Source organism: Apteryx mantelli, chromosome 31 (genome assembly GCF_036417845.1).
Source record: "Apteryx mantelli isolate bAptMan1 chromosome 31, bAptMan1.hap1, whole genome shotgun sequence".
NCBI classification, from domain to species: domain Eukaryota; kingdom Metazoa; phylum Chordata; class Aves; order Apterygiformes; family Apterygidae; genus Apteryx; species Apteryx mantelli.
The window spans coordinates 1,959,354-1,972,783 of record NC_090008.1 but is presented as its reverse complement, the minus strand read 5'-3'; the positions used below and the strand labels follow the sequence as shown (position 1 = coordinate 1,972,783).

The 13,430-nt window shown below is 47.8% G+C and overlaps 1 protein-coding gene across 1 annotated transcript in view; it reads left to right on the top strand.

Moving 5' to 3' along the window:
* The window catches only part of SMG5 (SMG5 nonsense mediated mRNA decay factor), a 28,405-nt gene that overhangs the window by 12,647 nt on the left and 2,328 nt on the right, over nt 1–13,430 (top strand). The window contains exons 7-21 of the mRNA XM_067313191.1: nt 702–780; nt 1,381–1,506; nt 2,001–2,069; nt 4,239–4,447; nt 4,606–4,743; nt 5,844–6,545; nt 8,229–8,398; nt 8,700–8,775; nt 9,485–9,660; nt 10,756–10,914; nt 11,139–11,198; nt 11,514–11,673; nt 12,067–12,157; nt 12,802–12,876; nt 13,229–13,367. Of these exons, the coding sequence (XP_067169292.1) occupies nt 702–780; nt 1,381–1,506; nt 2,001–2,069; nt 4,239–4,447; nt 4,606–4,743; nt 5,844–6,545; nt 8,229–8,398; nt 8,700–8,775; nt 9,485–9,660; nt 10,756–10,914; nt 11,139–11,198; nt 11,514–11,673; nt 12,067–12,157; nt 12,802–12,876; nt 13,229–13,367 (2,429 nt within the window). The remainder of the gene's footprint in view (nt 1–701; nt 781–1,380; nt 1,507–2,000; nt 2,070–4,238; nt 4,448–4,605; nt 4,744–5,843; nt 6,546–8,228; nt 8,399–8,699; nt 8,776–9,484; nt 9,661–10,755; nt 10,915–11,138; nt 11,199–11,513; nt 11,674–12,066; nt 12,158–12,801; nt 12,877–13,228; nt 13,368–13,430) is intronic.

Sequence of the window (13,430 nt, the reverse complement as noted above, 5' to 3'; positions counted from 1 at the left end):
CTTATCTGATTAATTCTGAGAAGCTTAAACTTCCATGAATGGGGTAAAATCCCGTTTGTCTGGCTCAGGGAAGTTCCAGCTGTCCCTTGCTGGAAGCAGAACATTACTGCTCATCCCCCTGTTCTAACAACAACAACAACAAATCTCATGTGCTTCTCTCTGCTTTAAGTGATTCTTTTATGCAAGCACACTGTAGCAAGAGTTGAGTGCCTATCTTATCTTAGAAAGGAAGCAGTTCCAGAAGGATGTTTTCTCTGCCCTGTCTTTGCGAGGCTCTTCCAAGTTGTTTGCTGCGGCTGATCCCAAATACCAGTAGCTGACCAACATTTACGTAGCACAGTTGGCTGGGACAGAGCCCTTGAATGCTGATAAGATGTTGTCCATGTCAAGAGAAATACAACATACTGGGGTCAAGGCCATGTGCTTATTAATGAAGAGGAGGAGGAATTGTTTGCTCTGCTTTCTTCTGCAGACAACCAGCAGGAAGGTGGGGAAGATCTAAAAACACTGTAAATCAGGGGAAAAAGCTAAGTGGCTAAAGGATCAAGTAGTCCAGACCTTTGGACTGCAGTTATACTATTGTTTGTGCCACCTGGCTTCCCTCCCATATGGAAATGTAGTGAGAAGGAACGGATCTGCTTTCTAGCAGGGAGAACTGGAGAACTGCAAATTGATTCACTTGCCCCTCTCTTTCGTCGCAGGCATGCCCTTTAACCAGCTGGGGACACTGGCGGGGAGCAAATATTACAATGTGGAAGCTACCTATTGCTACTTACGCTGGTGAGTGCCTGTGGGGATCTTCTTTTTTTTCTGGGCAAGGAATCAGTGCACTGTGGTTGCCATTGTCAGATTTTCTCCTTTACTTCGGGCTCATGACTTTTTCAGTGGATGAGTTTCAGGGGGATGGGGGAAGAGAAGAGGGGAGCAGTTATTTCACCCTTGAGCAGGACTGATAGTAAGAGCGAGCCCTGGTCAAACCAAATCGCCGTGCAGGTCACTAAACAAACATGCAGGACTGCAGTTGGAGGGCAGGGTTCCTCCTGCGACCCTGTGCCTGGGCTAGAGAGCGCCAGGTCTGAAGGGGAGCGGTGGTGCTGTGTGAGGCACCCAGCACAGGGAGGTGGGTGGAATTCAGTTATCTAAACGTGGCCTTAAGGTGCAAATTTATAAAGGTGTGTAAACATTGCAGATGGAGCTGCAGCGCAGCTTGGAGTGGGGTTTGCAGACATCAAGGGGAGTTAAGTACCCCGGCATGTTCAAACAAAAGCGCTAGGTACCTGTCTTTGTGTGCCTGAATATCTTTCTAGTGAAGTAAAACCATAAAATGTGAGCAGCCCTGTGGCAAAGTAACTTTTGATGTGTTCTATTTTGGTATCTCAGTATCCAGTCTGAAGTGTCCTTTGAAGGTGCCTATGGGAACCTGAAACGGCTGTACGACAAAGCAGCCAAAATGTATCACCAGTTGAAGAAATGTGAAACCAGGAAGTTGTCTCCAAGCAAGAAACGGTGAGAGCCCAAAGAAAAGGGAAGGGATGCAGGCTGAGAGTTTGCAATGCCATCGGGGTCCTTTTCCGGGAGAGGGTAGTGTCATTCCGGGCAACAGGCAGCTGGCCCTTTTGAGGCAGTGAGGGTTCCCAGAATTTGAGAGCTTTTTCTTTCTTTTTTTTTTTTCTTCTTCTTTTCTTTCTTTTAAACTGCTCCAGTGTAGATCCCATTCTTGGTCTCTTAGGTCATGGTTTCAGGAGAGAAGTTAAAGGCTGGATAGATGTAGAGGTTGAGGTGAGGGGTTTCTCACTCTCCTCTTGAGCTGGTGACTGTAGATGAGGGTTGATGTGTATTAGTGGAAAGTAGAAGCATATAAACTGGCTTTCTTCTCCTGTTTCCTCAGAAGGTGGGTATCAACTGAGACCTGATTCACCTATTGATAGAGCTCTGTTAGCCTCTCCCGTTTCTGTTGATGGGATACCTGCTTTACAGTGTTTTCTCCTTAATTTTTTTAGATGCAAAGACATTAAGAGGTTGCTGGTGAGCTTTATGTACCTGCAGAGCCTTTTGCAGCCAAAGAGCAGGTAAGGTTATGACAGATTATATCTCCTATTGATAACTCACAGTAGCAGGTATTTAGGAATGGAAGAGATTGTTCCCTGCAGGATAACAGTGTCTGTGCTGAGGCTTTCTGCCAAAAAAATCCAGGCCTCGTAAAGTCTTCTAACCTTGCAGTGAGAGTGAAGATGATCACCTTTCAAGGGAAGTTGAAATATCAAAGGGTTAAATACTTTGTGACTCTAGATAAGTTGAGCCTCCGAGCTCGTTTGTGCTTTGTACCATGCCTTTGGTGTGTTCTAATGTCTTTTTCAGTCATCAAATGCTTTCTCCTGGCAAGCACCAGATTTAGGCTGATTCAACTACAAAGAGTCACCGTCTGCACGTGTGCAGAGCAGTTCATTGCACTTGGAAACCTGTAACCAAATACCTTGTTCAGAGGAATGGATAACATAACCTGTTTGTATTGGAATAAATGGAAAGCTTTGTACAGCTGTGTGGCTTTTCCTGGATTTTCTCTGTCTCTACTGGGAGGTTTTCAGGTGGTTCTAAATTAACCTCTTACTGCTTGAGATAGAGTAGGTATTTTAGAGGCTGCAATTAAATCTGTCATAGAATAATTTAGCTTAAAAGGAACTTCTAGAGGTTATCTGGTCCAGTCCTCCCCCAAAGCAGGGCCTGTTTTGAAGTTAGATCCAAATTCAAAGTTGGATCAAGTTGCTCAGAGCCTCATCCAGTTGAGTTTTGAATATATGCAAGGACAGAGATTCCCCACCTCTCTGGTTTCTCTTGCAGTGTTTGACCACCCTCACTGTGGAATCTTTTTCCTTGCATCTCATCTGTTTCTCCCTTTCTGTGACTTGTGCCCGTTGCTCTCTTCCTCTTGCTGTGCACCTCTGAGAAGAGTTTGGCTCATTCCCCTGTAACCACCTATGTGGCAGTTGAAGACAGACCATATCCCCTCAAACCTTCTCTCTTTCGAGCTGAGTGAACCCGGTTCTCTTTGCCTTGTCTTATCGTCATGCGTTGTAGTCCCCTTGATAGCCTTCTGCTGGACTAAGTCCAGTTTGTCACTTTTTTTTTGTCCTGAGGCCTCCAGAACTGGCTGTGGTATTCCAGGTGCCATTCCGCAAGTGCCAAATAAAGAGGAATAATCACTTTCCTCAAGCTGCTGGCTATGCTTTTGCTAACGCAGCCCTGTATGTGGTTAGCTTTCAAATATTGACTTATGCTAGAGCTGAACCTCAGGGCTCATTTAATATCCGCTTAACACATGTTTAGTGCATAAGAAAATAGGAAATTACTTCAATATCCCAAGTATGTTGCCCCCTGAAAAGGATTTACTAGATGTTTTGCAGACAGGGATTTTTTTATTATTTTTTATTGGTAACTAGGAAACTCCTGTAGTCCATTACACTGAATACTTCCTTTGAAGTAGCTCATGGCTGCAGAGGTTTTTGAAAAGTTCTTACGGGGCTGCAAGTTAGACAGAGCTATGGGAGGAAGAAAAGTTGAGTCCCTGGTTTGTGTGCTGCAGTGTAGTGTTTTAACTGAGCAGTGGATCTGAAACTTTGGCTATTTTTAACATTAAAGTGCACTGTGTATCTTAATGGGTACTGTCTGAGCCCACAGGGAAAAAGTCATCCAGGAGTTATTTAGGTTAAAACATAAAGTATTTCTGAGATCTTTGAATTACATGAGCTAGAGAAATGCAAAGAATGAGTTTAATCTCCAGATTTTTCTCTGGTTTTAAACTAATATTTCATGTTTGGTGACATGAGCCCATTACACTAAAGAGTGCTGAGTTAGCTGGCTCTCCTGCCTTGTGCCCTGAGATGTGTAAATGAGGGCTGTGTTTGTTCCTGTCCTAGTCTGCAGAAGCATCACCCCGAGCCTGGGAGTGAATGTTCGAACCCCCATGTATATTTGCTGGTGACCCATCTCTTTGCAGGGAGGAGATCTAGTTATCGTTTGCCTTTAGATTAGCAGCTTTGGAGAGAAAAACATAATCTAATTCATCTCACTTGCTTCCCATAGCTGTTGCTGCCTGTAGTATTTTCGCTGGTGCTTAATCGTGTCTAGTGCTAAATGACCTAAGTGAAGCCTCTGCCAGTTTTGCTTCAGTTTCCATGCAGACATTGCCAGGAGCTTGAGTCTTGAATAATAATTCTTGTTTATTTTTCCCTCTTGCTAAGCTCTCTGGATTCTGAGCTGACATCTCTCTGCCAGTCTGTGCTGGAGGATTTCAACCTGTGCTTGTTCTACCTGCCTTCTCCTCCTAATCTGAACTCAACTAGTGAAGATGAAGAAGAGTATGAGAGTGGCTACTCCTTCCTTCCTGATCTCCTGATCTTCCGCATGGTGATCATCTGCCTTATGAGTGTTCACAGCCTCAAGAGGGCAGGTAACCAGTGCATTATTCAGCTCTTTCATGAATAGAAGCAGAGCGATATGGGTAACACTTGGTATTCCACTTAGGCAGATATGGTCTTAATTGGAATCCGTTTTGTAGGATAGTGGGAATGTCAGTCTCCTCCACCTCACTATTCCGTCTTGTTGCAGGTTCAAAGCAGTACAGTGCAGCCATCGCTTTCACACTGGCCCTCTTCTCTCATCTGATAAACCACGTCAATATTCGCCTGCAGGCAGAGCTAGAAGAAGGGGAAAATCCAGTCCCAGCCTTTCAGAGTGATGGCACAGGTAAGAGGACAGAGACAATGCAAGCTGCATCTGCCCAGTTGCCTACCTATATGGGTGGCTGTTACTTCCCTTTCCTAAATCCCCTGGGCATGGGCTTTGTAGCATAGTGTCTGAGTGAATGGAGTGGTGTTAGAGATGTCCTGATGTTTGACTGTTGGGCTGAAATCCCCAATGACAGGTAATTTGTTGAGACAGTCTCCACTTGGAAGTTCTCCGTGAGTTTCAGAATCATCACAGGCTGAAAGAGTTGCTTTCCTTTTTGTAAGGAATTATCTTTCTGTATCTCTTGGCATCTCATTCATCATCTGTCTACTGCTGTCTGTGCTCTGTATTTCCTGTCTCTCCATTTGCTGTTGTTTACTGGACTCTTCTCTCCTGTTGAGGAGGTGATCTCAGGTGAAACACCTGGGCAACAGTGTCTCAGGGAGGCCCTGCTCTGCCCACCTAGTATCTGTTCAGAGGAAACAGAGGTCTTTAGTTTCCAGCACAACCTGTTGAGCAGAGTTCAGTTGAAAGAATAAACCCCCTGAATCTTTCCCTTCAAATCAGTTGATTCATAACATTTAGCAGAGCGTGAGTGTAGAGTTTTCTTGGCCAAAAGTGACAATGAATGACTCCTCCCCTGCCTGGGTTTTGAAGCTGGCAAGGTGACATAGGCTTGCAAAGGCTCTGAGCGTGTTGGTCAAGGAAGGGGTTAGGTCAACTCAGTCTGGTTACAGGGCAGAGTGGCTGGTTTAATCGAGCTGACTGGCACGTGCGGTTGCCCTGTCTGGTGGATCACTGGGCTTTCTGACCACAGAAGGCTGGGGAGAGGGTTTGGGATTCAAGTGTGGATTTTGTGCTGGTCTGGCAGCATTCAGCACTGAGCTGTCTGATAACAGAGCAGTACGGTTTGAGCAGTAGGAATCCAGGCTTTCTGGCTGCCTTTAGAAAGTGTGTCATCCTGCCAGGGTTGCTGTTACTTTTTCTCTGGTGGAAGACGCTAATAGAAGTGATGGCTGAAATTTGTATGGCTTGTTCCCTGGGCTCAGGGCTGGCAACCAGCTTGTGTCACGCATCAATGCTCTTCTAACTTGTGGTCTTGTTTTAAATGCCTGCAGATGACCAGGAGCCACGGGAGCCCTTGAACTCCATAGAGAAGGAAGCCGAAGCTGACTTGGCCAATCATCAGCCCAGCGAGGAACAACAGAAGAATGACTGCAAGAAAAGCAAGAAATACTCCCGTCTCTCTTGTCTGCGTCGCCGCCGCCACCCCCAGAAGGTGGACGAGAGTGACCTGAGCGAGGGCTTTGACTCTGACTCTAGCCAGGGCTCCACAAAGGGCAGCGATGGCTCAGAAAGTGGCTCAGAGAAGAGTGACGAGGAGGCAGAAGCTGCTTTTGATGTGGAGACGGACTCTGACATGAACAGCCAAGAATCTCGTTCTGACTTGGAGGACATGGAGGACGAGCCGGGTGAGGAGGGAAGTGGCCGAGGCAAAAGCGGGCCCAAAGAGGCCTTAAAAAACTGTGTGGATGGCAGTGGGCTGGGGGACTCCAAGAGCCCAAGCATCTCTAAAATCGAGACTCCAGATCCAGCAACCAATGGGCCAGCGTCCCTGAGCACTAATGACGCAAGCATAGCCAGTAATCTCCAGGCCATGTCTACCCAACTGTTTCAGACCAAACGCTGCTTTCGCTTGGCTCCCACTTTCAGCAACATCCTCCTGAAACCAAACAGCGAGCCGCCGGTCTTGAAGGATGGAGTAGACAGCAAGCCATGTGTCAATGGAGATCTGGAGAAGCCTGGCTTGGCAGAGCAAGGTAAGGATCAGAGGTCTGGTTCAAAATTGTATTTGTCATTGCAATCCTGCATAGAAAACTGCAAGCTGTAGAAGTCTGTTTGCTAAAATTCACTGTTCCCTGAAGGAGGAGTTTTGCTGTTAATGCCTGATGTCCAGGACCACATGCGCTGAACAAAAGGGACACCTGCAGCTAGTCTGTGTTAGCTGTTGTTCTGCTCAACAATCTGTCAGATTACAAACTCTGCAAAGCTCTCATAGGCGCTGGTCTGCGAGTTGGCAGATGTGACCTAGCCGCATGCGAGAGGAGTTGAGAGCCAGTTTCTGTGAGCTTCTGCGTGCTGCCTCGCTCAGTGTTTGGGGCTGAACCAAACTGCAGATGCACAGCAGGTGGAGCTGCACACTTGCAGCTCTCTATTACCATGCGACTTATAAAACTGAGTAACATTCTGGGGGGAAAAACAGCTTGAAAGGGAGATCAGATGCGCTACAGGGCGTTGTTTGTATTTCGGATAAAACCACATGGGCCCGTTCGGTCTTGTTTGTCGTTCCTCCCAGCTTCCCTGGAGCAAGGAAACATTTTGCATCGTGCTGCCAAACTCATGGGCCTGCAGCTCTGGCAAGATTCAGGCGTTGCTTGGGCTAAGATTTGAAGGGGGAGCATTAGATCATGTTAGTGTTGAGTGGCTCCCAGCATTGCTTTGTAACCACTTGAAAGAGACGAGGGTAAAGGAAGAAACAAAGGATTTTTGGTCTGTTTAACATTTTCCTTTATATATTCAGCGGGTTACACAGATGTTGCTGCTCCAGGAATATATTTGAATAGTGTAGCTGTGATGTCTTTATGGATGTAGGAACTGAGAGGTTGAATTAACCCATGTGCTTTTTTTCTTTAAGCTCTCCTTGCTTCAGCTGGGCTGTTTCAAAACTCAGGCCCCTTTGTGCTGACTCTGTCTCTAAAGCTGAAGGACATTTAATGGTTTTAACCCTCTGCCAGGGATGGTTTCTGAATAAATTGCTTCCTCCCTTTTGATACTGAGCGTTTATTGAAGGGTAATTGCTGTGCTAATAGGCAGAAATGACTGTGCAGTTAAAATAAGGCACAGTAGCAAAATGCATAGTAGATTCTCAATTTGCTGCTACCTTGACCGCAGGTCGCTCATTTAGCTGGCCTGGAGTTTCATCCAGGGAAGTTGCTGTGTCCTGGCAGCTGGCTTTGAGCTCCTCAGGTCTGTGGAACTACAAAATTGCGAGGCGTAATGGATATTTAGATTCCCTGCCCACCCCTGGCTAGTAAAATAGCCTGGCTGTTTGCTTGTCTTGTGTTGCCTGAAGGTTGGCACACAGTGACCCAAACAGTGGTTGCTGGCTCTGGTCTCTGAAGTAAATGGCCTGGTCCTTGCGCTGGGACGTGCTGCTTCCCCCTGCTCTGTTAGTGAGTGTCTCTGAGGCTTCTGCAGGGCCTGGGCATTTGTTAAGCTTTCACAGGGAGATTTTAGTAGTCTTCTCCCAAGGAAAAGTAAAATACAACAGTGGAGACCCTCTTATCGACAGCTCAGAGGACAGGGAACTGCTTTTGTGAGGATGTGTGGAGGAACAGAGTTCAACCCAGCTCTCCCCAACCCAGTGCTGTTCTCATACCAGTAGGGCTTTGCTTCTCGAGGGGTTTAATGCTTGCCATCCTGCTTTTCCCTTCGTTTTCCAGATGATGTATCTGACTCTGAAGAAAGCATTTCAAGCAACAAATCCTGCAGGAATGAGCGATCCCTTCAGGAGAAGCTAGAGATTGTGACCAACGAGGGGTTGCTTCCCACTGTCAAGGTGTTCCTGGACTGGCTGAGGACCAACACGGACCTCATCATCATGTGCGCACAGGTAGGAGCTGGGCTTGGTGTGTGCAATCCATGCCTGCGTCTGTTCAGTTCTCCTGGGCTGGAATGTTAAGGGCGTGCTGAAACCATTGGCCTGGTCCCACTTCCCCGATATGAAGTGATGTTTCCATGCCCCACCAGTTGAATTAAGCTAATCTTGACCTCGGGAAGCATAGTGAAGTTTACTGTTTGTAAAGCATTTTTACAAACAGGTCTGTGGAAGATGCTGGAAAGCCCGAGAGGCCTGGTTATTGTCTCCATCCATCCTGATATTTTCTGTGGCCTGTTGTGTTTCATTCTTGCAGAGCTCTCAGAGCCTGTGGAACAGGCTGTCTGTGCTCCTGAACCTTCTGCCTTCTGCTGCAGACCTGCAGGAATCAGGTACTGGAGAAAATAATGGAAGTGTGGTGTTTCAGCAAGTCTAGTTATCGGTAGTTTTCATGGTGTGCAACAGATCCTGGAGTGAGAACTTTGCCAGTAGCACTTAGCTTATAAGCACAATGGGAAGCAACTTCATCCACGTGCCGTTTTTGTGTTTAAGAACCTTCCCAGTTAAATACTGCCCTACAAAGCTTATTAATCCATTCTATATGGCTGTCAGTATACCGAAACACTTGCACCTGTGTTGGTGAAGCCTTTGTGTAGTCAACACAATCGAAATGGACTGTCAAGACTATAAGTAAGGGTGTGATTTTTGTCGTGGCATTCACAGAAGCTAGTTTTGATGCCCCAAATGCTCATGATGTGCCCTGCACCTCAGCCTGAAGATCCCTCTGGGACGTGAAAAGCATAGCACAGACGTGGATGCTTGTCTGTTGGAAAGAATGGGAGCACTAACCCTACAAACGAGTTTGCCCGAGGCATTACACCTCAGCAGGTCACTTGAGACAGTTACTCTTTGTATTTTGGGTGGCCTTTTTGTTGTTAATGCTCCTCGCCCAACATGTGCTCACAGTACATGTATAATTTACTTAAAATCTTCTGCCCTTGTTCTTTACACATCATGTGCCTTCAAGCATTTTCCCTCTTTGTCCCTACATCAGTTGTTTCAGTCACCATATATTGCTGTCTCGCCCGCTCTTTGCTCCAGGGCTGGCCCTATGTAATGAAGTCAAGGACATGCTGAGCGGCTCTGAACTCCCAGACCTGAGCGCCAACTTGCTGCTCCCCGAAGATGTGGCCCTGCGCAATCTGCCCCCTCTGAAAAACGCACACAAGAGGTTTAACTTTGAGCAGGACCGACCCATTTTCTCAGCAGTGGAGGAGGTGAGTCAGGGTAAACTCAATCTTGGCGCCAGCCGCATTTCCCTCTTTGGAAGTGCGGCTGGTCTTGGTTATGCAGGTGAAGATCTAGGTTGGTTCTTGCCAAAAAAGACCCCAAACTGATTCGAACTTTTGAGTCTGAGGCTAGTTCACACCATTGGTGGTTGCTGCAGTTATCTGTGTATCCAGAAGTCACTGTTCAAAAAATGAAGCACAGTCACATGTTGGCAGCTTTGCTGCATGAGGTCTCCTGACCTCCCTGTCTGGACAGACACGTTGTTATCTCTGCCCTTCCTGGGATGAAAGGGGATGTGGTCAGGGCTGCAGGATGCTTCCTGTGATCCTGATTTAGTAAATGCAAAAGGCAGTGAAATCTCTCTTCATGTGGCACCATCTGCCCTCGCAGAGCACATTTATATGCTGTCCCAAGCACAGAGGGCCAAGGTGGTCGTTTCTGGGTAGCGGACGTGTCTGCAGAAAAAGGTGACCGTTCTTCTCTCGTCTTGTCTGGCTAGACCAGTCTGCTCCCTTCTGGGGTGGGAGCAGGTTAACATTTGTCTAGTTTTGAGGACACTGCTCTGACCTGTGATGTGGGAGCCCTGTTTGTTAGGTTGGAGTCCAGCAGGGTGAGTTCTTGAATGTCATCTTAAGCTGCCGGGGCAGCTGGAGTGAAGTACAGCAGTCTCATGTCCAGCGTGAGTCGCCTTTTGCCAACCTCGCTCAGCAGTCCAACCAAGAGTAGTGCCTGCCCTAAAAGCAGTGTATAAACTGTCTCTTCATTTGGTTCCTTTTCCCAGCGCTGAGGGCTGAGCAGAGACTTGTGGGGAAAAAAGCAGCTGTTGTTTTCTCTGTGGTTTTCTCAAGTTGGGGAAACCCTGTTTGCAAACACTTAGCTTTCTGGCCAACCATAGACTTCTCTGCAGCACTCTCCACGTGTTATTGCCTTCAGAAGCACATTTCCATTGGAAATGTTTCCTTTGGATTTTTTTTTAATAACAGTTTCTGTCTTTTCCAAAAGTGTAAGCTCCAGGGTCGGAGCCGGCTCAGGCTACAGCCCACTTGGGGAAACAAGGCTGGTGACTGTCTGCTTCTTTGCAGTCTGTTGTTCGGATTTGCTGCATCCGGAGCTTTGGCCACTTCATTACCCACTTGCAAGGCAGCATCCTGCAGTTCAACTCGGAGCTTGGGATCTTCATCAGCATAGCTCAGTCGGAGCAAGACAACCTGCTGCACCAGGCCCAAGCACAATTTCACATGGTGAGTTGGCAGAGGTAGGCTAATTCTCTGTATTTGGCACAATGCCCCATAGGTTACTATTAGATGGTAACTACAGAATTTGGAGATGAAAGTCTCGCTCCTGCTACCATCCTTAAAGCTACTCAGCTGTTCCCTTTTCTTTTCACCCTGTTTCTGAAATTGTGTGCTACTGTCAGCTTATGTGTTTCCTGCTAATTGATTTGGAAGTTTGTTTTTATAACTAGGCTGCTGAGGAAGCTCGTCGGAACAGGCTAATGAGAGACATGGCTCAGCTTCGACTGCAGGTAGGAGATGCTAGTTCCAAGCTGAAAACTGGGAGGGATGCTGGCTGAAATGCGTGTGAAATTAAGAAGGGAAGAGCGAGCTCCCTGCTCCCATCTCATGTAGAGGTGGTTCCTCTGTTCTGCCAAGACAGAAGTGATGGGTGGGCTGGAACTGCCCCACTCTCCATGTCCAGTCCTCTGCTCCTTGGTTGAACCTCTGTGTGCTGGGAGGCTGGAAGGGCCTGGTGGAGCGTTGCAGGGGGCTTCTTGTCCTCTTTGATCCTTTATTTCAGCATAAATGCCAAGCAAGTCTCTCTGTCTGTGTGTGTCTTTCAGCTGGAGGTTTCTCAGCTGGAGGGAAGTCTCCAGCAGCCCAAAGCCCAGTCGGCTATGTCTCCTTATCTCGTCCCGGACACCCAGGCCCTCTGCCAGCACCTGGCTGTTGTCAAGCAGCTGGCCACTAGCGGGAGGTTCATAATCATCATTCCTCGAACAGGTATGGGGACTCCTCTTCATGTCAAATAGCTGAGCCTGCCTTCCCCTCATTCCTTCTTTGTTAGGAAGAAAGCCCTCTGGACCAAGGTGGCTGCCATCCATCCTGCTGCCGTGGTCCCTTGCCACCGCAGGAGCAGCTGAAACGCGGTTCGCACATGTCTCTTCTGGGGCCTGTTTCATTTGTGGTGCATGCTTGAAATCCAACGTAGTTTATTGGAGAACAGCTGGAAAGAGAGAGGCCCTGACCACCTCCCGCTTCGTCCGCCTCCTGCGGCAGCAATCACTGCTGTGCATTGGGGGCAATTCAGTGGGATGTGGAATTCTTGCCACATCTGGGTTAGCTTGCTGAAGTAGAGCTGTAAGCCAGATGTTCTTGCTTCTTTCTTTCTGTTAGTGATTGATGGCTTAGACTTCCTGAAAAAGGAGAACGCAGGTGCTCGGGACAGCATCCGATATCTGGAGGCAGAATTTAAAAAGGGAAACAGGTGAGAGTGGGAGAATGATGCACATTGCCCTTGGTTTTAGAGTGGGTATATTTTGGGATGGAAGAAAATGTTGTTGGGAACATGCTTTGCATCCCTCAGAGAAGAGTGAGAAGTGGACCTGGAGAAAGCCAGGCCTCAGGAATGCACTTGGCGAGAGGAACAGTGGTGAAGTAACAGATTTGGCAGCTGGTTCCCCAGACACTCTCGTAGCTGCTGCTCAGCTGTGAAATGTAGCTGTTCCTGAGGGTGGCAGGAGTTGCAGCCCTTTACTGGTGTGTAAAACTGAGCTGTGCCTTTTGCTCAGGAGTGCTAGGAGAGCTGCGCTGCCTTAGTGCCCGGGTTAGGTGCAGCAGGGCAAACGGGAGTGCTCCTATAAAGACAAAACTGCACCTTCGAAGCCTGTGTCAGGGCTGGAAGCCTTTAAAATACTTGTGGTATTGTGAAGTGCAGACAGCGATGGTGATGAGATAGGGGGGGTGACCTGAGGGAATCCTTGGGCAGGCCGTTTTGTGTCTTTTTGGCAGATACACGCCAGCATTGCCAAAGGTGCCTGCAGACCTTGACAGAACTGCTGTAGAGTATTGACTTCTGTCTGTGTGACAGTCTCCATGTGGGCTCAGTGACTCTGATCTTTCTTTCCTTAGGTACATTCGTTGCCAGAAAGATGTTGGGAAGAGCTTTGAGAGGCATAAATTGAAGAGACAAGATTTAGACGCCTGGTAAGATTACAGCATCTGGAGATGTCTGAGCCCGATTCCCAGCAGGCAGATGGATTTGGGGAGAAGTGTTAGCGTTGGGACCAGTTGCAGAGCTTGCTGGATTTGGTGCTTTATGTGGGTGACTATAAAATTCCCCAAAGAGAGTGGCAAGGCACGCATCTGTGTCCCATAACACCAAACACCTCTGAGACCGTTCTTAGGACCAGAAAAGCCATCAGCAGGCAACAGAGAAACAGCCTTCCTTTCAGTGCATCCTCCTGAGCATGCGTGAAACCGGTGCCCGTTTGCCCAAACGGGTGCTTTCCCCTCTGACTTTCCCCTCCACTTCTCTTTTCTTGCATCTGTGTGGCAGGAACCTCTATAAAATACTGGACAGCTGCAAACAGCTGACGGTGTCCCAGGCAAGCGGAGAGGACGACACCACAGGAATGGTCACCATCATCACGGGCTTTCAGCTGGAGGACCCAAGCGCCTTCTCGGTGCCCATGCAGGTCAGTAGCTCTTTGTTCTGGCTGAACTGCACCTTCCTGCTTCCTAGCAAGGTTAAAATCTGG